The sequence below is a fragment of the Phyllobates terribilis genome, unplaced genomic scaffold, assembly GCF_046119375.1.
Source record: "Phyllobates terribilis strain yellow unplaced genomic scaffold, ASM4611937v1 Scaffold_259__1_contigs__length_2703414, whole genome shotgun sequence".
Classification (NCBI taxonomy): Eukaryota; Metazoa; Chordata; class Amphibia; order Anura; family Dendrobatidae; genus Phyllobates; species Phyllobates terribilis.
Genome location: NW_027363019.1, coordinates 1,110,272 through 1,137,906, shown reverse-complemented (window position 1 = coordinate 1,137,906; position 27,635 = coordinate 1,110,272). Strand labels below are relative to the sequence as shown.

Genomic DNA, 27,635 nt, shown 5'->3' with positions numbered 1-27,635 from the left:
GGCTCCGATCACATCTACAAGACGTCACCGACCACAACCGATGGATGCTGTAACTAAGGCTCCGATCACATCTACAAGAAGTCACCGACCACGACCGATGGATCCTGTAACTAAGGCTCCAATCACATCTACAAGACGTCACCGACCGCGACCGATGGATCCTGTAACTAAGGGTCCGATCACATCTACAGGACGTCACCGACCACGACCGATGGATCCTGTAACTAAGGCTCCGATCACATCTACAAGACGTCACCGACCGCAAGCGATGGATCCTGTAACTAAGGCTCTGATCATATCTACAAGACGTCACCGACCACGACCGATGGATCCTGTAACTAAGGCTCCGATCATATCTACAAGACGTCACCGACCGCGAGCGATGGATCCTGTAACTAAGGCTCCAATCACATCTACAAGACGTCACTAGCCACGACCGATGGATCCTGTAACTAAGGCTCCGATCACATCTACAAGACGTCACCGACCGCAACCGATGGATCCTGTAACTAAGGCTTCGATCACATCTACAAGACGACACCAACCACGACCGATGGATCCTGTAACTAAGGCTCCAATCACATCTACAAGACGTCACCGACGACGACCGATGGATCCTGTAACTAAGGCTCCGATCACTGATGGATCCGGTCTCTCGGCCTCTGGTCTCCCCCTGGAATCCCCTCAGTGCTGACGTCACACAGATCCTGTTCCGTCTCCAGGAATATAATCTGCGGGGAATGTTCTCTGCTCTGTATATAATGTCTCCTGGGCGCAGGTCTCTGTATAATGGCTGATAACAGAGAGAACAGAGATCCAGGATAAGTGTGAAGCGTCTGCTGCACTGAGGGGGAGGAGCTGTGGTGACATCATCATTATCACAGGTCCTTCACCACTTCTCTCCTGAGCTCCGCCCCCTGATCACATGGCAGTGATGTCACCACAGGTCCTCTAGCTCTCAGTGCAGCAGCTCTCTGTTATCAGCCGGCAGGACGAGATCCCTCCAGCTGATCCAGTGCTCATCCCTCCTTCTCCTGAATGACCCCGAGGATGGACGAGGACGAGACCACCAGAAGATTATTACACTTCACCCTGGAGATCATCTCCCTGCTGAGCGGAGAGGTAACTCCTCTACATTTCTATCAGTTTTATTGTGTTATGTAACAAGTCCGACATCAGGTTTTGCTATCTGATCTGAGAGCATCATGATGTGGGGGCAGAGACCCTGATTCCAGCGATCGGTCGCTTACTGGGCTGCTCTCTGCAGTTCTGATTAAATCCCTGTTTTTTCTGCTGTAGCTCTAGTAGTGCTCTGAGCTCTGTATAGCTCCACCCACAGCCCTGATTGGCCGCTCTCTGTACACTGTGCATAGGCAGAAAGCTGCCAGTCAGTGGCAATAACTTAGTGACAGATTCCATTTAACCTCTTCATGCCATTCACCGTACATGCAGCACCTGATGCAAGCAATCCAGAGTATTAGATCAGCGATCCGGGCAGGAAAAGTTGATGTCCCGTCCAGAGACAAGGTAAACAACAACAAAGAAAGGAAAAATTCTTAATTAAATGCACATATTTACATAAAAATAAATAAAGTACACTTTTGGTATCGCTGTGTCCAGAACGACCCGATCTATAAAACTGTCCCACTAGTTAACCCCTTCAGTGAACACGGTAAAAAAAACAAAGCAAAAAACAATGCTTTATCACCATACCGCCAAACAAAAAATGTAATAACACGCGATCAAAAAGGCGAATGTAAATAAAAATGGTACCGCTGAAAACACCATCTTGTCCCGCAAAAACACAAGCCGCCATACAGCTCCATCAGCTGAAAAATAAAAAAGTTATAGCTCTCAGAATAAAGCGATGGAAAAAAAATTGTTTTCTATAAAATAGCTTTTATTGTGTAAAAGCGCAAAAACATCGAAAAATGATATTAATGTGGTACCGCTGTAAACGTACTGACCCGAAGAATGAAGCTGCCTTATCAATTTTACCACACGCGGAACAGAATAAAAAAAACATAAAAAAAAATTCTGAAAGTTCTGTTTTTTGTTTATTCTGCCTCCCAAAAATTGGAATAGAAAGTGATCAAAAAATGTCACGTGCCTGAAAATGGCACCAATAAAAACGTCAACTCGTCCCGCAAAAAACAAGCCGTCAAATGACTCTGTCTGCCAAAATCTGGAAAAATTATAGCTCTTAAAATATGGCGATGCAAAAACTAGATTTTTAAAAAAAAAAAATGGGTCTTTTAGTGTGTGACAGCTGTCAGTCATAAAAACCCCATATCATTCTGGTATCACTGTAATCGCACCGACCCAAAGAATAAAGTTGTCTAATCACTTATACCGCATGAGGGACGGCGTAAAAAATAAACTCTAGGGTTAGGGTTGTGATGGGGTTAGGGTTGTGATGGGGTTGGGATTTTTTTCAAAAGTAAAAAAAAAAAAAAAAGATGACGATATGGCGACTAGTGTTGAGCGCAAGTGCTCGCTACTTGAGTTTGCATCAGGTGCTCGGGTATGCACCGAGTATAGCGGGTGCTCGAGTCTCCGCCCCATATGCATTGTGGCCAAAAAAACCTCGCAGGGATTGCCTGCCATGCACAAGCGATCCCCGCATGTTTTTTTTTGGGTGTCTAATAACCATGAAACATGCGAGCGGGGACCCGAGCACCCGCGATACATGGTGCATACCCGAGCACCTGATGCAAAATCATGTAGCGAGCACTAATGACAACTTATTCAATATGATGACCTAATATTATCAAATTCTGTGTCGTACCTTTGGGTTCAAAATGTTCACTATACCCCTTAATAAAATCCTTGAGGGGTCTAGTTTCCAAAATGGTGTCACTTGTGGGGGGTTTCCACTGTTTAGGCACATCAGGGGCTCTCCAAACGCAACATGGCATCGCTAATTATTCAAGCAAATTTTACATTCAAAAAGTCAAATGGCGCTCCTTCCCTTCCGAGCCCTGCCGTGCGCCCAAACAGTGATCTTTCCTCACATATGGGGTATCTGTGTGCTCAGGGGAAATTGCACAACAAATTTTGGGGTCCATTTTTTCCTGTTACCCCTGCAAAAAAAAAAAATTGGGTCTAAAGTAACATCTTTGTGAAAAAAGTTAAATGTTAATTTTTTTCTTCCACATTCCAAAATTTCCTGTGAAGCACCTGAAGGGTTAATAAAGTTCTTGAATGTGGTTTTGAGCACCTTGAGGGGTGCAGTTTTTAGAATGGTGTCACTTTTGGGTATTTTCTGTCATAAAGGCCCCTCAAAGTGACTTCAAATGTGATGTGGTCCCTAAAAAAATGGTTTCGTAAATTTTTTTGTAAAAAAGAGAAATCGCTGGTCAACTTTTAACCCTTATAGCTCCCTAACAAAAAAAAATTTTGGTTCCAAAATTGTGCTGATGTAAAGTAGACATGTGGGAAATGTTATTTATTAACTCTTTTGTGTGACATATCTCTCTGATTTAAGGACAGAAAAATTCAAATTTTGAAAATTGCTAAAGTTTCCAAATTTTCGCCAAATTTCCATTTTTTGCACAAATAAACGCAAGTGATATCGAAGAAATTTTACCACAATCATGAAGTACAATATGTCACGAAAAAACAATCTCAGAATCAGGGGGATCCGTTGAAGCTCCAGAGTAATTACCTCATAAAGTGACAGTGGTCAGAATTGTAAAAATTGGCCGGGTCATTAACAAGCAAACCACCCTCGGGGGTAAAGGGGTTAATATTAATGATATAACTTAATATTCAGAAGAATTAAAGGGGCATTCCCATCTCCAAGATCCTGTCCCTCTGGGATACCGGATATATAGTGTGTTTCATATAAATGCTGTGTTTTTTTGTGTAAACTGTGCATTTTATATAAATGGTGAGACCTGCTGACAGGCAGCACCAAAAGAGTTAATCTTCCTCTAACAGGCTTGATCATGTGACCCAGCTCTGTTTAATATGCAGAAGCTTCTGGAAAAACGCCTCTGGGCAGTCAGCCAATGACTGCAGCTCTAACAGTCACATGAGAGTGGGAGGAGTTAAGTCCTGTGAGGTAGTTAAGGATTGAAGAGGCAGTTGGTGGTCAGACATTTTGAGAAGAGGAAGCCATTTTGTAGGTGAAGGAGTTACCTACCTTCTCCCTGACTGCTGCGCTTAAAAAGGGGACAGACACAATAAGGGGAGCTGATAGTCTTCATATTAGGAAGAATTACCTCAGGGCAGAAACAGAGCACAGCGCTGAGGAAGAAATATTCAGATTTGATGAAACCAGAGGTTTCCAGGATCTGCCTGTCTGCAGGTGCAGAACAATATTCAACCATGAGTGTCATCCTGTACCTCAGCTCCCTACCGCTTGTGAATAAGGCTATGTGCCCACGACGCAGAAATGAAGCAGAAATTTTCCTGACCATTTCTGCATCTCCTTGCCAGAAAAATGCATGCGGATTGTGCATGCGTTTTTCCTGCAGAATACATGCGGATTCACATGCGTTCCCCCATGCGTTTCTGCATGTGGATTGAGAAGCGCTTTCCAGGCGATTTTAGCATCACTTGGAAAGTGCTTGACAACTAGGCATGGATTTATATAGTGTGAACCGAGAGAGTGGTAAAAATAAAAAATACATGTATACTTTACCCTCCGATGGCCCCCGGTGTCCCGCTCATTCCGTTCTCCCTCGCCGGCCACTTTGAATTGAAAGACCTGCCGACATCAGCGTCACGTGACCCATCACATGACTCTGACGTCAGCGCAGGTCCTTCAACTCACTGCAAAGTGTCGGGAACCAAGCAGGAGCGCTGCGCGGGCCGACAGAAGGTAAATATACATTTATTTTTTATTTTATCCTTTTTTTTTACAGATTTTTTAATGGTACCTGGGTGCGGATGAGACTCTCCTCTCCTCCATACAGGGGTACCATCCGCACATTAGAACGTGCCAATTACGCAAGTACAGATGCAGTCTTGCGGAATTGGCGCGTTCTAATGCAAGTCAATGGCGGCGAAAACGCAGCGTTTCCGCAAAATTAATGGACATGCTGCGGATTTTTGAGCGCAGCGTTTACGCTGCGGAAAAATTTGCATCATGGGCACAGCACATGCGGATTTCAATTGGGGAACATTGCTGCCCTTCTACCATGCGTTTTTAATGCGTTTCCGCGGCGTTTACGCAGCTGCAAAAACGCAGCTTAAACGCATTAAAAACGCATCGTGTGAACTCAGCCTGAGTGTCATCCTGTACCTCAGCTCCCTACCGTTTGTGAATAAGGCATTGTGCCCACGATGCAGAAATTTTCCTGACCATTTCTGCATCTCCTTGCCAGAAAAATTCATGCAGATTCTATGTGCGTTTTTGATGCGTTTTTGACGCTTTTTTTATGCGTTTTTTGATGCGTTTTGTAAAAGTTTTTTAAGCGTTTTTAAAGCCAAATAAAGGCCAGTAATGTAATTTCCTAGTCAAACCCCTATTCACCATTTTGGAAGTATTCAGGATGCCACAAGAACTGCAGACCCTGTAATTAATATAAAAAATATATATACACATACATACTCTATGCAGATATGTACGCGTGTGTATACATGGGCACCCCCCCACACACACACACACACTCCTCACCCAGTATCCAATTACGGCTCTTTCACACGTCAGAATCTCCGGTACGAATGGTGATGACTTTTTCCACACATACCGGAAACACACACAGACCCATTTCAATGTATTCTTGGTCACGCATACGCTGTACAATAATCTTACATTTTAATGTATTTTAAAAAAAAAATGGGTGGGTTCACGTGTATTTTTAACCCTCCGTCAGGGGCAGTATGTTTCATAACAAGTTTAGGGGCATTGCACCTGTCAGGCACAGGCTAGAAAATTGGCTATATTTTCCTTTTATTAAAATTTCAATGCTCTAAAAGTGATCAGTTACCTTAATAGGAATGTAATAAATGAGAATACACATAATCACACAGCCTTTAAAGTTAGGAAGGTACTGGGAGGAGGGTGTTTCCCAGACAAACCACTGAAAATAGAGAAATGAAACTAAGTGAGCTGCGCCTGTCAGATCAGTTGCCCCTGACAGAGGGTTAATAACCAGCAGAGGGAAAGCTGAGGGCTGATATGGTCTGGGAAGTAGCCAAGGATCATGGCCCCTTCCCTTGCTATTAATATCAGGCCGCAGCAGTTAGCTTAGCCTTTACTGTCCATTCTACAGGGGGACCCAAAAAAAAAAAATGACATAGTGTCCTCCTATAAATTGGAGCCAGCAAAGGCTAGGCGGACAGCTGCGACCTGATATTAATAGCCTAGAAAGGGGCCAAGGTTATAGGCCCCCTCCCAGGCTATAATATAAGCCCTCAACCGCCCCAGATTTGGCGCATCATATTTGTGCGCCAAATCTGACGCTTAGCCTCGCTCTTCCACACTACCCTCGTGCAGTGGCAGGGGGTAATAGTAGTGGGGTTCATGTCAGCGCCAGATGCCATAAAGCCCAGGTTAGTAATGAGGGGCGTCTATAAGACACCCCCATTACTAACCTACAAAGAGTTAAAAAGAAAAAACACACACTACACCCAGAAAATAATTATTTATTTGAAATAAAACACAATTTTATTTAATTATTAATTTACTAAAAAAAAATAATTACCTGTCCATGTTCCTGCGATGATCTCCCATGCAGAGCTGTCACATCTGGAGATGTGACAGCTGTCATGGCTGCTGTAAGCTCACACTGCCGGGAACACGTCCGCTCCCGGCAGTGTGAGGCACTGACTGAGGTCACCGGAGTGCATTCAGTCAGCGCAGCTCCGGTGACCCCCCCCTTACGGCCCTGCTGTACCGTGGGAATTTCTCACGGTCAGCGGGGTCGTAAAGGAGGTCACCGGAGCAGCGCTGCCTGAACTCCGGTGAACTCGCTTATGCAATGACGGGGCTGCTTTACGGCCCCGCCATTGTAGCGGGGCAGCGGTTTAGAGCGGTCACACTTTATGTGGCTGCTCTAATCTGGAGATCTTCATGGGACACTCGTGGACTACTACGGAGGGGTAAGGATAAAATTGTGTTATTTTATATTTTATTACAGGAGATTGAGGGCTTCGGGGAATTAGGTGTATAGGTGTATTTTTTTTATTTTTTACTTTATTTTAGGTGGCGATCGGTGGGAACAGGTAATGTATAAACTAAATTTCTTTAGGCAACCACTGGCCACCAATGAAATGTATTTTTAAAATTAATTGGGGACCAAGCAAAACAAAAATGGGGACTATTAAATTAATAAAAAAAAAATAGGTTGCCAAAAAAAATATATGGGGGCATACAAAAATTAAAAAATGTATAGGGGCAAAAATATAAACCTATGGGGGCCAAAAATAACATATGGGGCAGTTTTACGGACACATTAGGGCAATTTTAACAGCAGGATCAGGCTGATGGTAACTACTGCTCCCATCAAGCTGATCCTGCTGCCACTAGTGGACGGGGGACAGACATAGGCCGATGGGAGTAGTAGTGTCACATAGACCTTTGTGTGCCTGCACGCAGACACCCGCTGACAACCGCAGACACCGCACAGAGCCCATGCTGACACCGTGCAGGTGTCCAGCGCAGACACCCGCAGACACCAATCATGACCGGGACATTCAGGTCCATCTTGTACCACCCCAGGTGCTCAGCCATGATCCTGGAAGACAGGAATGGTATGGGATTCTGGTCTTCCTGGATTTATGGGATGGCTGGAACGCCCCCGCATGAGGTCACTTCCCATTTGCTGCAGTCTTGTGTTCCAAAATCGTTGCAAATCCACTTTAATTCTGCAAGTAGTTTTACATATTTGCAGATTTGAAGCGTTCCAATGCAAGTCAATGGGCGGCACAAACGCAACGCTTCTGCAAAATAATTGGTGGTGCTGCATTTTTTTTCCCCATGAAAAACGGAAGCGGAAATTTGAGCAGCATGTGCAGAGCACACGCGGATTATCATTGGGGGACATGGCGGGCCTTCTACCAAGCGTTTTTGATGCTTTTCTTCAGTGTTTTTGCTGCTACAGAAACGCTTCAAAAACGCATCGTGGGCACACAGCCTAAGAATTTGACCCATTATCCCCAGTAAAGGGACTTCTGTTTAAGTTCTTTAGGCTTCTTTATGACTGGCGCTCGGGTGCACAGACTACTACCACCATCATCACCCTCTACCTGGAGGCATTTACTGGAAAAATATTACATTGTGGAGTTTAATTTGAGAAGAGAGGACTCTTCTCCTGACAGAAAACTGTCCACAGCGAGATACATTGTATGCTGCGAGGAGTGCAGCCCCCTGCCATACACCACATGAGATTACCACACTTGTGCGCACTTAAAGGGATACTCCCATCTCCAAGATCCTATCCCAATATGTAGTAGGTGTAATAATAGTAATATTAGCAAATGCCTCTAATTAGAAATGTAGTATAGTATTTTTGATTCGCTATCTCTTACCTCATGTGCAGAGCATCGCAGGACCTTAGGTATCCATGGTTACGTCCACTGATAAAATCACAGTTAGCTGGCTAGCTGCTAGTGGTCGTAACCATGGATACCTAAGGTCCTGCGATGCCTGCACATGGGGTAAGAGAGCTAGCGAACCAAAAATACTATACTACATTTCTAATTGAAGGTATTTGCTAATATTATTATTATTATTACACCTACTACATATTGGGATGGGATCTCGGAGATGGGAGGACCCCTTTAACTGAAAAAAAAACTAAAGAAATGAACTGGAATATAAATGAGTGTACATGCAGCATGTAAGAGCGTGTTCACACATGGCCCAAATAGGGTCACCGTGTAATTTTGATCAAAATTAAAGTCAAACTAGTAAGAATTGAAAAAATTGGCCTAATCAGAAAGGTGAAAACAGTCTCGTGGGTGAAAGTGTTAATAGGAACCTGTAATTAGGTTTTGGGTTAGAAAGCCACAACTATTTCATTATCTCTCTGGGGTTTTGTGTTTTACCACTTTTCTCCATACACAGGATTACACAATAGTGAGGAAGACACCGGGGGAGGGTGTGACTCCCATCATCCATCTCCAGGAGTCAGGAGGGCGGAGCCCGGGCCCCATCACAGAGCCTCCCCCGCACCCCCCGATACATGAGAGGAAGAGGAAGAAGATCCTAGAGCTCAGCAACAAGATGATTGAGCTGCTGAGCGGAGAGGTGACTGCTGGGACATTATACAGGACCGCACTGGAGGATTCTGGGTGATGACCGGAGAGGTGACTGCTGGGACATTATACAGGACAGCACTGGAGGATTCTGGGTGATGAGCGGAGAGGTGACTGCTGGGACATTATACAGGACAGCACTGGAGGATTCTGGGTGATGACAGGAGAGGTGACTGCTGGGACATTATACAGGACAGCACTGGAGGATTCTGGGTGATGACCGGAGAGGTGACTGCTGGGACATTATACAGGACAGCACTGGAGGATTCTGGGTGATGAGCGGAGAGGTGACTGCTGGGACATTATACAGGACAGCACTGGAGGATTCTGGGTGATGACCGGAGAGGTGACTGCTGGGACATTATACAGGACAGCACTGGAGGATTCTGGGTGATGAGCGGAGAGGTGACTGCTGGGACATTATACAGGACAGCACTGGAGGATTCTGGGTGATGACCGGAGAGGTGACTGCTGGGACATTATACAGGACAGCACTGGAGGATTCTGGGTGATGAGCGGAGAGGTGACTGCTGGGACATTATGCAGGACAGCACTGGAGGATTCTGGGTGATGAGCGGAGAGGTGACTGCTGGGACATTATACAGGACAGCACTGGAGGATTCTGGGGGATGACCGGAGAGGTGACTGCTGGGACATTATATAGGACGGCACTGGAGTATTCTGGGTGATGACCGGAGAGGTGACTGCTGGGACATTATACAGGACGGCACTGGAGGATTCTGGGTGATGAGCGGAAAGGTGACTGCTGGGACATTATACAGGACGGCACTGGAGGATTCTGGGTGATGAGCGGAGAGGTGACTGCTGGGACATTATACAGGACAGCACTGGAGGATTCTGGGTGATGACTGGAGAGGTGACTGCTGGGACATTATACAGGACAACACTGGAGGATTCTGGGTGATGATCGGAGAGGTGACTGCTGGGAAATTATACAGGACGGCACTGGAGGATTCTGGGTGATGAGCGGAGAGGTGACTGCTGGGACATTATACAGGACAGCACTGGAGGATTCTGGGTGATGACTGGAGAGGTGACTGCTGGGACATTATACAGGACAGCACTGGAGGATTCTGGGTGATGAGCGGGGAGGTGACTGCTGGGACATTATACAGGACAGCACTGGAGGATTCTGGGTGATGAGCGGAGAGGTGACTGCTGGGACATTATACAGGACAGCACTGGAGGATTCTGGGTGATGAGCGGAGAGGTGACTGCTGGGACATTATACAGGGCAGCACTGGAGGATTCTGGGTGATGGCGGTGTCGTTGTTGTCAGGTTCCTATAAGGTGTCAGGACGTCGCTGTCTATCTCTCCATGGAGGAGTGGGAGTATCTAGAAGGACACCAGGATCGGTACCAGGAGGTGATGATGGAGGAGCTCCGGCCTCTGACATCACCAGGTGAGAGGAGACTCTTGTTGGCTCCGGGGGATGTGATGACGTCTCTCGGCCTCGTCCTATAATAGATGATTTTTCTCCAGACTTGCTCTGGTTTTCTCTACATTTTCTCCCAGCTTTCATTCCCTGATTCTTCTCTTCTGATCTGTGAGTCGCGGTTTCTCCGCTGTCGTCTTCATCAGTCTTGAGTCTTCGTCCTCGGCGGCTTCTTTCAGAATCTTTCCCCTTCCTTAGAGCATCGGTCACATTTTGTCTGCAGATTTCCCAATGGAATTTTTCATAAAGTCCCACATTCGATATAACAGCGGATCGTCCTTTGCTTTCCTTATGAGGAGGTCAGAGTTCTCGTTAAGTTCTTTCACAGCTCGTTGCTCTGATATCATTAGATTATGATATTTCTGTCCTTGAAATTTTGTGTTCCTTTTTAATGTAAGTAGTTGATCTTCAATCATTTCCTAGAAAACATCCAAGACTGGTGGACGAGACTTGACCGGATAGTAATAGAGATTTTTTTATAACAAACGATTGAAAGTAACTGTCTGTTGTGTTGAATCGCTGGAGTTTTATGTTCAAGAAGTGAACTCTGTTCATCAAAAGTTCCAGTTCTATTGGGAACATCATCATGAGAAACTTCTTGTAACGAGTTCTCCATGTTCTCATTCTGTTCATTGACCATGAAATGACAACGCAAAGTGAAAGTTCTCACAAACTTATTCACATCTAATAAAGTTCTATGAACGTCAAACTCAATTGTCGGGGAGAAGGTTAAGCCTTTGGATAGAACTGTAACTTCAGCCTCTGTTAATTACTGTCACTAAAGAGATGAAGCGTTTTCTTCAAAGGGCTAAAAATATATCTTTATTATTAACAAATAAAAAAAAAACATATAGAGGAATACCATATATATTCATATACAAATACAATATATACAAAAAGTGAGGTACAAGTTCAGGAAGAACAATAGTGGTATACCTGGATATAACGCTTGGTGTACTGCACTGCTACATCTAAGGCCCAGACCAAAGGTGAAATTATCCTATTAAGTAAATACGAAATATGGGTCCAATTATATGTTAGAGAGTATACTAATGCGTAAAGGTCCATAGCATACATCACATAAGTAATATATAATATCAGTTATTTATATCATTATAATGAAAAAGTTTCTGACTAGAGAAACACTATCACAAGTAAGCATTATACCTCATAGACATAAAGGATATAGTAATAAACATATAAAGTGATAGGTTCAGTCAGTATGCTGGGCAAAGGTGATACAAATAAGCATCAACAGACCAAGTGCAATAGGACACAATAGATAGACATAATGGTAATGTTACCAGCAGTGCAGGAAACCAGGGACCCAACCAGCAAAGGCTAAACAGACAGCTGCCGGCTGATATTAATAGCCTGGGAATTGGATATTGTCCCCCTCCCAGTGCAAGAACACCAGCACTCAGCTGCCCAAGAATTGGCGCATCCATAAGATGCACCATTTCTGGCGCCTAGCCTCGGCTCTTTCCACTTGCTCTGGTGCGGTTGCGAGTGGGGTAATACTATTGGGGTTGATGTTAGCTTTGTAATGTTTGCTGACTTCGAGCCCAGGGGTTAGTAATGGAGAGGCGTCTATAAGACACCCCCATTACTAACTCCGTAAGTTTAGTTAAAAAAGCACACACACAGAGCAAAGTCCTTTAATTGAAATGAACACTCCCAGACCCTCTTTTACCCTTTATAAAGATCAAATTAAAATACAAAATAATCCTCACCTGTCCGCCGATAATCCTTATGTGATGCTGTCCAACAAAAATCCCCAGCCATGCTACATCTGGATTGTTTGATGTGACTGCTCAGCAAGCCAGTAGCGTGAGAATGCTCCTGCAGTGTCTAGCACTGCTCTGACTAAGGTCACCGGAGTTCATAGCCAATGAGCTCTGGTCACCTTACTGACGTCACTGCTCGCTGCACTGACCAGTGTGTCCTGGCTGGCGGGCTGAGCCATCGCTCAACACACCATACAGATGTAGCAGAGCTGGAGTTCGTCACGGGACATCATCAGTATGGATTATCTGCCGACAGTTGAGGATGACTTAGTTTTTTTTTTATTTTTCTTTGGATAATTTTAAATGGGTAAAAGGGTCGGGAAGTGTTTTGTTCAAATAAAGGACTTTGCTCTGTGTGTGTGTTTTTTACTTAAACTGATGGGGGTTAGTAATGTGGGTGTCTTGTAGACGCCTCTCCATTACTAACCCTGGGCTTGAGATCAGCTGACATTACAAAGCTGACATCAACCCCAATATTATTACCCCATTTGCCACTGCACCAGGGAAAGTGGGAAGAGCCGAGGCTAATGGATGCGCCATTTTTTGGGCGGCTGCAGGCTGATGTTATTAGTTTGGGAGGGGGTACAATATGCGTGGCCCCTTCCTAGGCTATTAATACCAGCCTGCAGCTGTCTGCCTAGCCTTTTCTGGTTATTAAAAATAGAAGGGGCCCCCACATCATTTTTTTGGGAGGGGGTCACCCCTTGTTAATAACCAGTAAAGGCTACGCAGATGTTAATATTAATCCCCTGGGAAGATCTATGTTAATTAATGTTTATTACCCGCTTCCCAGACTATAAGCATCAGCTGTCCGCTTTCCCCCTTTGCTTTTTTTACTTTAAATTCTTTAATTATTAGCTAAATCCATGTACAGCAGCTCCACACGCCCTGCACTGACGATATATCTCACTGACTCATTTCTATCTTTCTACATCTATAAAAAAATGTTTTATTAGTTAGAAAATTAGCCTGAAATGTCAGAGAATGACCGTCTGTAAAAGCTGATGTTATAAACGCGTTTGATACGGATGTCATACAGATGCGAGACAGGTGAGAGAAGTCGCATCGTACTCGCAAGACAATCATCCTACTTTTCAGGAATATCCGACCAATTTTATTTCAGCCGATGAGTGCGATCCCTTAAATGCGACATGTTAGTAACGGCTGATTGACGTCAAACTGGCCATAGATATAAGTATTGGGGAGCAGGACTGCAGACTTAAAATGCAAAAGGGGAGAAAGGAGGAAACTTAAAATTGGTTTTGTAAATTTTGTTTGAAAAATAAGAAATTGCTGATTAAACTTTTACCAAAAAAAATAAATCTGATGTGAAGTAGACATGTGGTAAATGTTAGTTATTCCATACAAAATAGTTAATACATATGTGGTTTAAAGGCATAAAAATTAAAAGTCCAACATTTTTTTTGTAAAATTTTCGATATTTTCATAAATAAACGCAAAAAAAAGCGAAATCCTAAATTTACCAGTAACATGAAGCACAATGTGTCACGAAAAAACAGTTTCAGAATCAGCGGGATCCGATGAAGCTCCAGAGTTATTACCTCCATAAAGTGACAGTGCTCAGAATTGTAAAACATTGGCCCGGTCAGGAAGGTGAAAACAGACGCGAGAGTGATGGGGTTACAGGGATGTTTGTTCAGAAGAATATGTATTATGGAGCTTTTCTGTGGAGTCTGACCAGACAATCTCTCCTTGGCTCCCCATGTGCATCAGTAAGCGCCCATGACCCCGGTGCCGGCTCTCTAGTTGTCCTTTCTACACATTGATAGGTACTAACCGCTGTGTACCGGGTGCTCCCCACAACACCGTCCTTCCGGGTTCTGTGACTTCATCCGTCAGGCGTACATGTGCCCTTTTTTCCTCCTTCAGAGACAAACGCAGATCTTTTTGCGCACTTGCTGCCTATTTTAGTGTTTATATCGAGGCGGATGTTGAGAGTTATCTCCATTTAAAGAAGAATAAGAAAGCGGTAACCCGTCTTTTAATAGAATGGAAGGTTCTCTCCTCTTAGTGATCCCAGAGGATCCTGTCCAGGAGGGAGGCCGTGTCCTCATGGTGACATCATGAGATCTCAAAATACAATCACTGGTAAATGGTAACCGTCCTTCCCCCAATCTCCATAACGGTGAATTAGGTGAGAAGAAACCAATGGATGGAAATGTGGAGCTTTCTCCAGCTCCTCTGTGGTTCCATCCCTGGAAACGAAACTTGGAGAAGTTGTGTTTCTTAGTACGGCTGCTCCATCTGACTGACGAGGGTCTTCTCTGTCCCTCTCCTCAGGGTCCTCATCCTCCGAGTGCAGAGCAGAGAGCATTAGGCTTTGGCCTCGCTGATTATCACTTCATACTTGAGGCCACAATGTGCTGGGACCTCTGTACCGGTGGTGAGGACCACAACAATGTAATTTATTCCCTGATACATAACCATAGAATTACTAGTTCTGAGAGACGAGTCTCATATATAGACAGATACACGGCAGGTCATGTATTCAGTCTGTGTGTCTCCACAGATGGATCCAGGAGGAGAAATCCACCAGAGAGATGTCCCCGTCCTCTGTATTCACAGGACTGTCCAGAGGAGAATCACAACATCCCGGAGGATCATCAGGTAGATGACACTGAAGTCCCCACAACATCGGACCATGAAGTGATGGGACCTGAGCTCATCTTACATTTTTATTTTTAGGGTGAAGATCTGGTTGATATTAAGGTTGAGGTTATACATGGAGCACAAGAGGCGATCGCAATATGGGCCGATCAGCAGGGTGAGGAGGGAGACTGTCATGTCTGTTCTGTGGTCACCTACTACTACTCCCATAATTTCATCATAACATGTGTGGTAGATCGCTCACACGGAGGTAGACACAGGTACACTGTTTCTTTAAAAACTTCTCGTTGGTTTATTGAAATGCAGCATAAACCAACACTGAGTCCATAAAAGAAATCACGGCCCTTTGGCCAAAAAGTTCTCGTTGGTTTATTAAAATGCAGCATAAACCAACACTGAGTCCATAAAAGAAATCACGGCCCTTTGGCCAAAACAGGAAACAAAGCAAAATGGTAACACAAAAGCACAGTCTTTGTGATAGCAGGGATCCACCTGCTGAGAGTTCAGCAACTCCACTTGGTTCAAGAAAAACAAACACAAGATCCTCTCTGGAGCTAGCTTCTCCAGACACTGAACACTGAATGCCTCAGTAGGACTTGTATTTAAATCAAAGACCACACTCTGAGATGGAGATATGGTGAATGACCTCCCACCCTTCACAATGATCATTCACAAAAAACACTCCCTTTTAACATGGAAGTTTAACCTCTTTAAGCAAATAGCATGTTGGAGCAAATTTCATGGTTTCAATTCACAGAAGCTAATAGCCTCCATGAAATATATCTTCCCTCTATCACTTTACCAGTGACTTTGCCACACATGACACAATCTATTCCGTCACTGTGTGTTTCCTACAGATGGATTCAGGAGGAGAAATCCACCAGAGAGATATCCACGTCCTCTGTATTCCCAGGACTGTCCAGAGGAGAATCACAATGTCACGGAGAGTCATCAGGTAGACTGTGCTGAGCCCTGTACCGGATCTGTATATAGGGGACATTTCTGATTGAGGTCATAGATGTCACAGATTTTCGTGGTTTCTTGTATTGTGCTGATTGTTACATCTGATATATCAGGAGGAAGATCCAACTAGGAATAAAGTGAAGGACGAGACAGAAGAAGAAGCGATGACGGGGGGGGATCAGCCGTGTGTGAGTGACGGGAAGGAGGAGATTCCAGTAGATGTTTCCACAGGTATGTAATAATGACCGGCGTGTGATCATGATGATGACCGGCGTGTGATGATGATGATGACCGGTGTGTGATATTGTATGAAGTCTCCGGTGCAGTGAAGCTTTATCTGCTGTCCTCATCACAGCAGAAGCGTCCGGTGATGGCGCGGCTGCTCCTGTAGAGTCCGGCTGTGCTCTGATGAATACCGGGGCCGCCTCCACACCTCTTCTTTATGATTAGGAATCACGTATTAGTTTTCCTTCACCTTCTATAATATTCCTTCCATCCTTTACGTCCATATTTTCCTTACACAAGTCCCTGCTTCCATATAAATGACTGAGCCTGTGTTCCAGGTTATGAATCTCCCTGTCCTATGGATCTCGGTGATGTAGCAGCCACTGCCTGGTGCTGACGAGTGACGACACATGTCACATGTAGAGTCGTCCTACCTGTCGCCTCTGTTTGCCTCCCACTGCCTCCTACACTGAGGCCGGCTTTCTGGTCCCTCCTCATCCAGGCCGACCGCCCGGTGGCATGAAGACCCCTATGGTAAGTCAGTAAGTGCCATGCTATGGAGGTGTGGGTCAGACATACTGCTGTCGTCCCTCTGCCACTATGGAGGCCATCTTGGATGTCGGAGGACCAGAACACAGGTCTTAGTCAGAGACAAGCGGAGGCCACCAGGTAGGTGACAGTACATGACAGATGTTTAGTCCTCTGTGCCGGGTGGGGAATTGCTTCATCATAAAAGGGATTAGGAGCTCATATCTACAAACAGCTGCGATGGCCGCATCTAGAGTTGTCGTTATCTGACATCATGTTGGTTTTTGAGATCTAGTTCAACCAACGTATAAACATGGAGACTAAATACTACCCAGAGGGGGCGCCCTTTACCATGCACGGATTATATCCCCTGTCAGCGTCTCATTTATGGTGAATCTTGTAATATGGAGAGGTTCACTATATGGAGAATAGTATTGGGCCACACGCATTAATCACTGCAGTCTGGCTTCTCCTTCAGGCCCTGTTGTCCCCCCGGTGTATAACATCCAGCCCTGTCCCACCCCTCAGTATATAACATGTGGCTCCTCGGTATGTATTGGTTACAATTTCAACTGCTGGGTATATAGATCCTGGGGGGCATACTCAGGGGGTGATATGTGCAGGAGAGGCCAGATGTTATACAGGGGTTATATTCACAATAACCAGGGTGTACTTTATTATAAGAGCACATTGTGATTTTGGGAACGTCCCTTTAGAAGAATCTTCACTCTCGGTCTCTCCAGACAAACAAGATGTCGTCTAGGAATCGTCCCCCCATCTGAGCCTCTAACGTGAATAAATAATTCTCTTTCCAACAGTGAAATACATAAATTACCAAAAGAAGGTAAGAAGATGTCCTCATCCAGGTTCCGAAAGTTTTACGTTTTTTTGTTTTTGTTTTTTACCAATAAATTGGATGAAATTCTTTTTCCGACAAGAATTGTTACCAAAGAAAGAAACTGCTGCTCAGATTCCCGGCTGTTCCTCCGACATTTATGAATGACATGATAACTGGGTGTCACCGTTCTCCATACATGTGTCCCCACACTTCTCACACTCAGCGCTGATTGGACAATGTAGGGGAACAATGGTAACGCCCAGTTGTCAGTATTTCCTTACATTTATAGGGTGAATAGCAGGAGAACTGCGCAGCTTAGTGACCAATAACATTATGACTCCGGAAATGAGAGGAGGAAAAATAAAAAAATCAATAAAATAATGTATCTGTAAGGCCGATAATGGGGGAAATGATTTACAGATAAAATGACCAAACTGTTAGAACCTTGCTCTTAGGTTTTTTCCTTTGCTGGTCACATGACCTTGTTGGTCTATTTAATCCTGCTCCGCCCTTCTGGCTTTGCTGGACTTCATTGTATATCTACTTTCTAGCTAGCCTGTGCTCTGTGTCTTGCTCTGTTAGTTTGCTTGGTCTACGGACCTCTATGTTCTATATATTTTGTTTGTTCGTCTGTCTGCTACTATTTCTGTTAGGAGGTGTCCCATATTCCTCCCAGTCCTTAGTACTTGTAGGGATTCCTTCCCCACATCTATAGGTCTCCGTACAGACTAGCTTAGGACTTTAGCAGGTCTGATCGCAGGATCAGGTCCCCTGTTACATCGTAGGGATTAAGCTGAGTTCTATTGCAGGGACAGATCTCCTCTCTTTCCTTAGCTCTGGTAGCAGAACATATCACAAACAACTTACAATCCTAGAATGTTCTGGTTGGAGGGGATCACCTCCAGGGTCCCCGTATCCAGCCCCCTGCTCAATGCAGGACTCACCATCTCAGATAGATGTCTGTCCGGCCTCTGTTGGATTGTTTCTTCCATTCTTGATGGTTTATTTCTCATTACTGACCTCGCTGTATGAGGAGCTTTTTTGTGGGGGATGAGTTGTTTTTCTCATCTTGTTACTTTATCATCTTTATTCTGCTGTTATTTTTTAGAATTTTTCTCTCTTCATGAGCTGCACAAGTTGAGTGATAAAACGACCGTCCACCCTGAGACTGAGAAGCGACTATACGGTTATCATATATAGACTCCCTTCCTTGTGTCCTCCATCTGCCTCCTGTAACGGTGAACCGATGGAGGAAACCTGGCCGTTCCTAATAATAAGGCGCTTACACACAGTCTCCATACAGCCGGTCCCAGAGGTTTCCCGGCTTCCATCTTTTCACCACTGTACAGTGATCTGGACTTACAGCACAGACACCGGGGCTGCTCCACATAGTAGTGCTGGCTGGTAGAGCGAGCTGGCAGAAGAAGGTCGACATGTCAGATCTGACCCAAAGATGGCAGGTGCTAGACAATCAAGAAGCGGGACGAGGTCAGAATCAGGAAGCCGAGTAAGAATGGTCCTGTAGATGGAGGCCTAAGTCATCCCGGGGTATTATGGAAGCCAGACAAGGTTACCAAAAACAAACAGGAGCAATGAAAGCAGGTGCAGAATACATCTGTAACTGGTGACGCCCCGCAGACTGCTGGGAGATTAATAGGATGTGGCGCTGCCCCATAGGTCACAACACAGGAAGGCAGGGGAGGGTGGGGTAGACGTACTACTGCACTCCCCATACCACTGCACTGGCCGTCCTGGAAGCCGGGGGAAGAGACCACCGATCTGAGCTGAGGGGGCAGCGGAGGGCAGAGGACCCCATAGGGGACTGTACAGGGAAATGTGTAGTGTTCAGTCCCGGGGTGGAGGGTCGCTGTAACTGCGGTAATACAACTGATCCAAGCCAATAACAATATATTTATTTCATTTTCTTTTAGGACTTTTCTACAATAAATACTTTGTTTCTTTTCAGACATTTTTGTGTTGCCAAATCCTGGCGGCCATAAACCATAAGCGATGTATTGTTACATGGTGACAGTATTCCTCATTGTTCCCATATAATAGACACAACGTCCTGATCAGTCTTTATTACACAAGAATAAGAGGAATAAACTTCATGAATTGTAAGAATAGACGAGATGGAAATGGGAAACTTTGTTCCCGGAGTCTCCACAGAAATCTGCGTATTTCTTCTTCCGTCTCAGGATTCTCGGTTCCGGGGTAAAATCTCTATTCAGTTAGGAAACATTGTTCCATCACTGAGATCGGAGGTGACGGCCGCTCCTGATAAGATTCTGTGTAGGGGGAGGGGAGAGGAGGGCGGGGCTAGAGGCCGAGCTCCTCCCATCTACATGGACTCTGACCAGTAGTGACCGTCCTCTCCTATCTCAGTAATGGGACGCGTACACCCGGCGTCAGAGGCTCAATGCAGTGAGGAGGAGAAGCCGCGCGCATGCGGTAGGTTTGTCATGTTCTCAAGCCCCCAAAGCCGTGATGACATGCTAAGTGGGACGACTACTCTGGGGTCACGAGCGCCTCATCGACAAGTCAAAGGCCTCATTTACATATCATAAACTTTAGAAATGCAATACTTTTTCTAAAGATCTGTTTGTGTGTTTAATGTAATAGAGATGTTAGGCGGAGAGTTTATATCTGCAGACACAGCTGCTGCGGGTTCTGGGGGCACAGGGAACGGACAGTTTCCCTTTAAACATAATTTTTAAGGACATATATTTAGTGTTTTGGGCAGGGGCGGATGTATCACATGTGCAGTAGGTTCAGCTGCATATAGACCAAGTAATGTAGGGAGGCTCCAGGGGATAAGGAGGATCCGTGGTGTAGGGAGGCGCCAGGGGATAAGGAGGCTCTGTGGTGTAGGGAGGCTCCAGGGGATAAGGAGGATCCATGGTGTAGGGAGGCTCCAGGGCATAAGCAGGCTCTGTGGTGTAGGGAGGCTGCAGGGGATAAGGAGGATCCATGGTGTAGGGAGGCTCCAGGGGATGATAAGGATCCGTGGCGTAGGGAGGCTCCAGGGGATAAGGAGGATCCGTGGTGTAGGGAGGCTCCAGGGGATAAGCAGGCTCTGTGGTGTAGGGAGGCTCCGGGGGATAAGCAGGCTCTATGGTGTAGGGAGGCTCCGGGGGATAAGCAGGCTCTGTGGTGTAGGGAGGCTCCAGGGGATAATCAGACTCCGTGGTGTAGGGAGGCTCCAGAGGATAAGGAGGATCCGTGGTGTAGGGAAGCTCCAGGGGATAAGGAGGATCCGTGGTGTAGGGAGGCTCCAGGGGATAAGCAGGCTCTGTGGTGTAGGGAGGCTCCAGGGGATAAGCAGGCTCTGTGGTGTAGGGAGGCTCCAGGGGATAAGCAGACTCCGTGGTGTAGGGAGGCTCCAGAGGATGAGGAGGATCCATGGTGTAGGGAGGCTCCAGGGGATAAGCAGGGTCCGTGGTGTAGTGAGGCTCCAGGGAATAAGCAGGCTCTGTGGTGTAGGGAGGCTCCAGGGGGTAAGGAGGATCCATGGTGTAGGCAGGCTTCAGGGGATGATGAGGATCCATGGTGTAGGGAGGCTCCAGGGGATGATGAGGATCCGTGGTGTAGGGAGGTTCCAGGGGATGATGAGGATCCATGGTGTAGGGATGCTCCAGGGGATGATGAGGATCCGTGGTGTAGGGAGGCTCCAGCGGATAAGGAGGATCCGTGGTGTAGGGAGGCTCCAGGGGATAAGGAGGCTCCGTGGTGTAGGGACGCTCCAGGGGATAAGGAGGATCTGTGGTGTAGGGAGGCTCCAGGGGATAAGCAGGCTCTGTGGTGTAAGGAGGCTCCAGGGGGTAAGGAGGATCCATGGTGTAGGGAGGCTCCAGGGGATGATGAGGATCCGTGGTGTAGGGAGGCTCCAGGGGATGATGAGGATCCGTGGTGTAGGGAGACTCCAGGGGATAAGGAGGATCCGTGGTGTAGGGAGGCTCCAGGGGATAAGGAGGATCCGTGGTGTAGGGAGGCTCCAGGGGACAAGGAGGGTCCGTGGTGTAGGGAGGCTCCAGGGGATAAGGAGGATCTGTGGTGTAGGGAGGCTCCAGGGGATAAGGAGGATCCGTGGGGTAGGGAGGCTCCAGGGGATAAGGAGGATCCGTTGTGTAGGGAGGCTCCAGGGGATAAACAGGCTCTGTGGTGTAGGGAGGCTCCAGGGGGTAAGGAGGATCCGTGGGGTAGGGAGGCTCCAGGGGATAAGGAGGATCCGTAGTGTAGGGAGGCTCCAGGGGATAAACAGGCTCTGTGGTGTAGGGAGGCTCCAGGGGGTAAGGAGGATCCATGGTGTAGGGAGGCTCCATGGGATAAGGAGGCTCTGTGGTGTAGGGAGGCTCCAGGGGATAAGGAGGATCCGTGGTGTAGGGAGGCTCCATGGGATAAGGAGGCTCTGTGGTGTAGGGAGGCTCCAGGGGATAAGGAGGCTCTGTAGTGTAGGGAGGCTCCAGGGGATAAGCAGGCTTTGTGGTGTAGGGAGGCTCCGGGGGATAAGCAGGCTCTGTGGTGTAGGGAGGCTCCAGGGGATAAGCAGACTCCGTGGTGTAGGGAGGCTCCAGAGGATAAGGAGGATCCGTGGTGTAGGGAAGCTCCAGGGGATAAGGAGGATCCGTGGTGTAGGGAGGCTCCAGGGGATAAGCAGGCTCTGTGGTGTAGGGAGGCTCCAGGGGATAAGCAGGCTCTGTGGTGTAGGGAGGCTCCAGGGGATAAGCAGACTCCGTGGTGTAGGGAGGCTCCAGAGGATAAGGAGGATCCATGGTGTAGGGAGGCTCCAGGGGATAAGCAGGGTCCGTGGTGTAGTGAGGCTCCAGGGAATAAGCAGGCTCTGTGGTGTAGGGAGGCTCCAGGGGGTAAGGAGGATCCATGGTGTAGGGAGGCTTCAGGGGATGATGAGGATCCATGGTGTAGGGAGGCTCCAGGGGATGATGAGGATCCGTGGTGTAGGGAGGCTCCAGGGGATGATGAGGATCCATGGTGTAGGGATGCTCCAGGGGATGATGAGGATTCGTGGTGTAGGGAGGCTCCAGCGGATAAGGAGGATCCGTGGTGTAGGGAGGCTCCAGGGGATAAGGAGGCTCCGTGGTGTAGGGACGCTCCAGGGGATAAAGAGGATCTGTGGTGTAGGGAGGCTCTAGGGGATAAGCAGGCTCTGTGGTGTAAGGAGGCTCCAGGGGGTAAGGAGGATCCATGGTGTAGGGAGGCTCCAGGGGATGATGAGGATCCGTGGTGTAGGGAGGCTCCAGGGGATGATGAGGATCCGTGGTGTAGGGAGACTCCAGGGGATAAGGAGGATCCGTGGTGTAGGGAGGCTCCAGGGGATAAGGAGGATCCGTGGTGTAGGGAGGCTCCAGGGGATAAGGAGGGTCCGTGGTGTAGGGAGGCTCCAGGGGATAAGGAGGATCTGTGGTGTAGGGAGGCTCCAGGGGATAAGCAGGCTCTGTGGTGTAGGGAGGCTCCAGGGGATAAGCAGGCTCTGTGGTGTAGGGAGGCTCCAGGGGATAAGCAGGCTCTGTGGTGTAGGGAGGCTCCAGGAGATAAGGAGGATCCGTAGTGTAGGGAGGCTCCAGGGGATGATGAGGATCCTTGGTGTAGGGAGGCTCCAGGGGATGATGAGGATCCGTGGTGTAGGGAGGCTCCAGGGGATGATGAGGATCCATGGTGTAGGGAGGCTCCAGCGGATAAGGAGGATCCGTGGTGTAGGGAGGTTCCAGGGGATAAGGAGGATCCGTGGTGTAGGGAGGCTCCAGGGGATGATGAGGATCCGTGGTGTAGGGAGGCTCCAGGGGATAAGCAGGCTCCGTGGTGTAGGGAGGCTCCAGGGGATGATGAGGATCCGTGGTGTAGGGAGGCTCCAGGGGATAAGGAGGATCCGTGGTGTAGGCAGGCTCCAGGGGATGATGAGGATCCATGGTGTAGGGAGGCTCCAGGGGGTAAGGAGGATCCGTGGTGTAGGGAGGCTCCAGGGGATAAGAAGGATCCGTGGTGTAGGGAGGCTCCAGGGGATAAGAAGGATCCGTGGTGTAGGGTGGTTAATGGAATAAGGAGGCTCCAGAGGGGACATGGAGGCCCATTTGCACTACAGGTTGCTCACATACTGGAATCGTTGCACTTTCTGCCACTGTAGATTTTTCTTCTCAGACATTGGGAGAAGGACTCCCCTGGGTCCGGTAATTAGGATTTAACCCTGTAATATGATTTTGGTGCTATTTCATTCTTCTAAGGGTTCGTATCATGTCCTTAGTAGGGTTCAGCGAGTATGTTCTGTCCGAGTATGGTCGGACCGAGCTCCAAGTATTTACAGCAGCTCGGTGATAAGGTTAGATCGCTCCCGTGTGTATGATTTGCAACTGTTTGACAGTTTTATTACATGGGAGGAATGTGTAAGAAATAGACATTCCTCACATGTAATAAAGCTGTCAAACAGTCGCAAATCAAGCGATTCAACCATATCACCGAGCAGCTATAAATACTCGGAGCTCGGCCCGAGCATATTCGCCAAAAGGGTTAATAGAACATACTCGCTCAACACTAGTCCTTAGGCATACTGTGGACATGATTACGGTGGCCACCTTTATGAAGCCCACCTTCGTGATTAGACAATCTCATTTGCATGCAGTAATAAAAGATTAAAACTCCATTGTTAATTGTGTGGACACTTTTCTACACTGAGGGCATGATAGGAAGCTTGAGAGAGTGAAATGGCACTGGTGGTACATTAAGGGGGTAAATCCTGATGACAGGTTCCCTTTAAGAACTGTCTATTTGCTGTCTAGTCTCTGCCACCCCTGACTTGTGCCAATGTCACCAGTTTATAAGTGTTATTCACTTTACCCGTCATTGTGTTAATGTTATGGCATGTAGTTGTCTTCCTTATTACCGGTACTTTCACTGACGAGGGTCTTCATTGTGAGATCCAGAAAATACATTCAGAAATCTCTTTTGTGTTGTAGATTAGATGTGATTTTTTTTCTATCTTTCATCCTGATAGGAAATCCTTGTGGGAATAAAGGTTTATCACTAAATTGTAAAAAAGAAGATATCAGGAAGCACTCTAATGGAGAAAACCTCATCACCCTTCCTGCACCTCCTGGACTTTACAGCACTTCACCTTCTTATAATCCTCCTGATCATGAGGAATCATCTCCTGAGCAATCTCACATTGTTACCACAATTCCAGGTGACACAGTGAATACAAGACTTCAGTGTGACAAGCAACTTACTAAAAGCTCAGCTCAGACACAAAGAAAACACAAAGGAGAAAAGCCATACTCCTGTTCAGAATGTGGGAAATGCTTTACAAAGAAATATAATCTTATTACACATCAGAGAAGTCACACAGGAGAGAAGCCATATTCATGTACAGAATGTGGGAAATGCTTTACAGATAAAGGGAATCTTATTACACATCAGAGAATTCACACAGGAGAGAAGCCGTATTCATGTTCAGAATGTGGGAAATGCTTTACATATAAATCAAGATTTATTACACATCAGAGAATTCACACAGGAGAAAAAACATTTTCATGTTCAGTATGTGGGAAATGCTTTACAGATAAAAGGACTCTTATTAGACATCAGAAAACTCACACAGGAGAGAAGCCATATTCCTGTTCAGAATGTGGGAAATGCTTTACATATAAATCAAATTGTGTTATACATGAGAGAATTCACACAGGAGAAAAGACATTTTTATGTTCAGTATGTGGGAAATGCTTTATTGATAAAAAGACTCTTATTAGACATCAGAAAACTCACACAGGAGAGAAGCCATATTCCTGTTCAGAATGTGGGAAATGCTTTACAGAGAAATCAAAATGTGTTAGACATGAGAGAATTCACACAGGAGAAAAGCCATTTTCATGTTTGGAATGTGGGAAGTTCTTCACGGAAAAAGGGAGTCTTATTATACATCAGAGAATTCACACAGGAGAGACTCCATATTCATGTTCAGAATGTGGGAAATGCTTTACAGATAAAGGGACTCTTATTAGACATCAGAAAACTCACACAGGAGAGAAGCCATATTCCTGTTCAGAATGTGGGAAATGCTTTACAGAGAAATCAAAATGTGTTAGACATGAGAGAATTCACACAGGAGAAAAGCCATTTTCATGTTTGGAATGTGGGAAGTCCTTCACAGATAAACGGAGTCTTGTGATGCACGAGAGAAGTCACACTGGGGAGAAGCCGTATTCATGTTCACTATGTGGGAAATCTTTTGTAAATAAATCGTATCTTGTTAGACATGAGGGAAGTCATACAGGAAAGAAACTGTAATCATGTACACTGTGTGTTTTAAAATTTTTAATAAAATTGCTCAGAATAATGAGTACACTTCCTTTGATAAGTAAGATTGTCATTAATATCTCACTGAATACCAGAACAATTTCTAAAATTTTCCTTTCCCCCATGACCAGCGCCACACGAGAGAGGGAATTCACCCAATAAGGACAGGAAGCGTACTGAATAAGAGGGCTGCACCTCTACCCCGCATCATTTTGGTTTCCTGTCCATGAGGGAACCTGAAGCTGAAGAATCAGGAGAGGAAAGTTAAAGGAGAAACTTACCCAGGCCTTGCCTGGAAGAAAGGCTCCTTGTCTATAGTGCCGGTGTCGGGTCCTGGAAGCGCCACCGCTGGTCACTTGAGGGCTCATGTAGATGCGAGCGCTGAAGTTCTTTTGGATGCCTGCTGGCCCCAACAATGTCCCAGGCTTGCGCATGTGCAGGAGGCCCTGGTATTGGTGTGCCCTGATGAAGAGCATGCCGGAGACTTCTGACCTGAAGTGTTGGATTTCACTTCCAGGGGGTCTGGGGAAGGCATGTACAAGGGGGTGGGGGAGTTGCTGTGGCTGGTCCCTCTTTTAAAATCAAGCCTGACTGCCAAAAGAGTGGCTTTTCTCTGGCTCTCCTTCCCCATGTGATATGGAGGAACGGCAGTGCCAGGATCAGAGTTCACGCAGCAATGGCAGTCTCATGAGTTGCAGAAGTGACAGTACCACCAACCACGAATAATGGTGTGATTTGATCCAGCCTCTGAATCTGGTACATTATTAAATTCCAGAATGCTGACTGATCTTTGTGAAATTTCACCATGGTAATTAAGTCCCTTTTTCTTGTCTCTAATTACTAGGAACGACTTAAGAAATGTGGCACAAAAGAATAAGGAGTGAACCCTTTGTAGGGATAAGTTACCTGACTTGTGGCAGAAAAGACTCTGTGCAGATTGTATACAGAAAACCGCATGTGAAGAATCCACTAACTTCATGGATTTGAGATCCGTGATCAGGGCACAAGTTAAGAATTCCCTTGAGACCCTTATTCATAAAAAAAGGAATAGAAAGGGAAGGAAAGGGTCCAAAAAACTATCACCTGATTTAGATGAATCTATAAAGTCGGAAGGTGAATGTGGATTGGATTCTTGTTCCTTTTCATTCTTTAATGGCGATACAGGGGGTAGGCCATGCTATCCTATAAAAGTCGCAGATAGGTTGATTAAGGCTGTGAGAGCTACCATGGGCATCTCGGATGCTACGGCCCCCAAATCCATACAAGAGTTCATGTTTTGTAGATTAGAGAAAAAAAAAAGAGACGCATATTTCTAATTAATGAAAAGATTCAGGCTCTCATTAAGAGAAAAAAACGAAGAGAAAGGGTTCACTACCATCATCTTCTAAGAGAAGATACCAAAACAAGACTCATGGAATAAGATCCCAAAGATAGACGTAGCAGTGGCCAATTCATCCAAAAAATCTACCTTGCCTTTTGAGGATGTGGATATTCTGAAAGACCATCTGGATAGAAAGGCCGATGGTTACTTAAGACACACCTGGGAGTCCTCGGTGGGTGCCCTGAAGCCAGCGGTCTCTACGACCTGTACAGCCAGATCTATGATTATCTGGTTGCAACAACTAGAAGGTCAACCGAAGGATAATGTCCCAAGGGAAAAGATCGTGGCTGATGCAGGGAGCATCAGCTTTTATTGCA

General features: G+C 46.2%; 1 protein-coding gene across 1 annotated transcript; it reads left to right on the top strand.

The window, feature by feature from the left end:
• Positions 1-819: 819 nt before the first annotated feature.
• Positions 820-25,945, top strand: LOC141219290 (uncharacterized). Its single transcript, XM_073666062.1, has 8 exons — positions 820-1,122; positions 9,020-9,202; positions 10,511-10,634; positions 14,985-15,082; positions 15,161-15,239; positions 15,940-16,037; positions 16,159-16,276; positions 24,640-25,945. Exons 1-8 carry the CDS (start codon positions 1,039-1,041, stop codon positions 25,926-25,928), a joined length of 2,073 nt encoding a protein of 690 aa, XP_073522163.1. The 5' UTR covers positions 820-1,038; the 3' UTR covers positions 25,929-25,945.
• Positions 25,946-27,635: the final 1,690 nt, after the last annotated feature.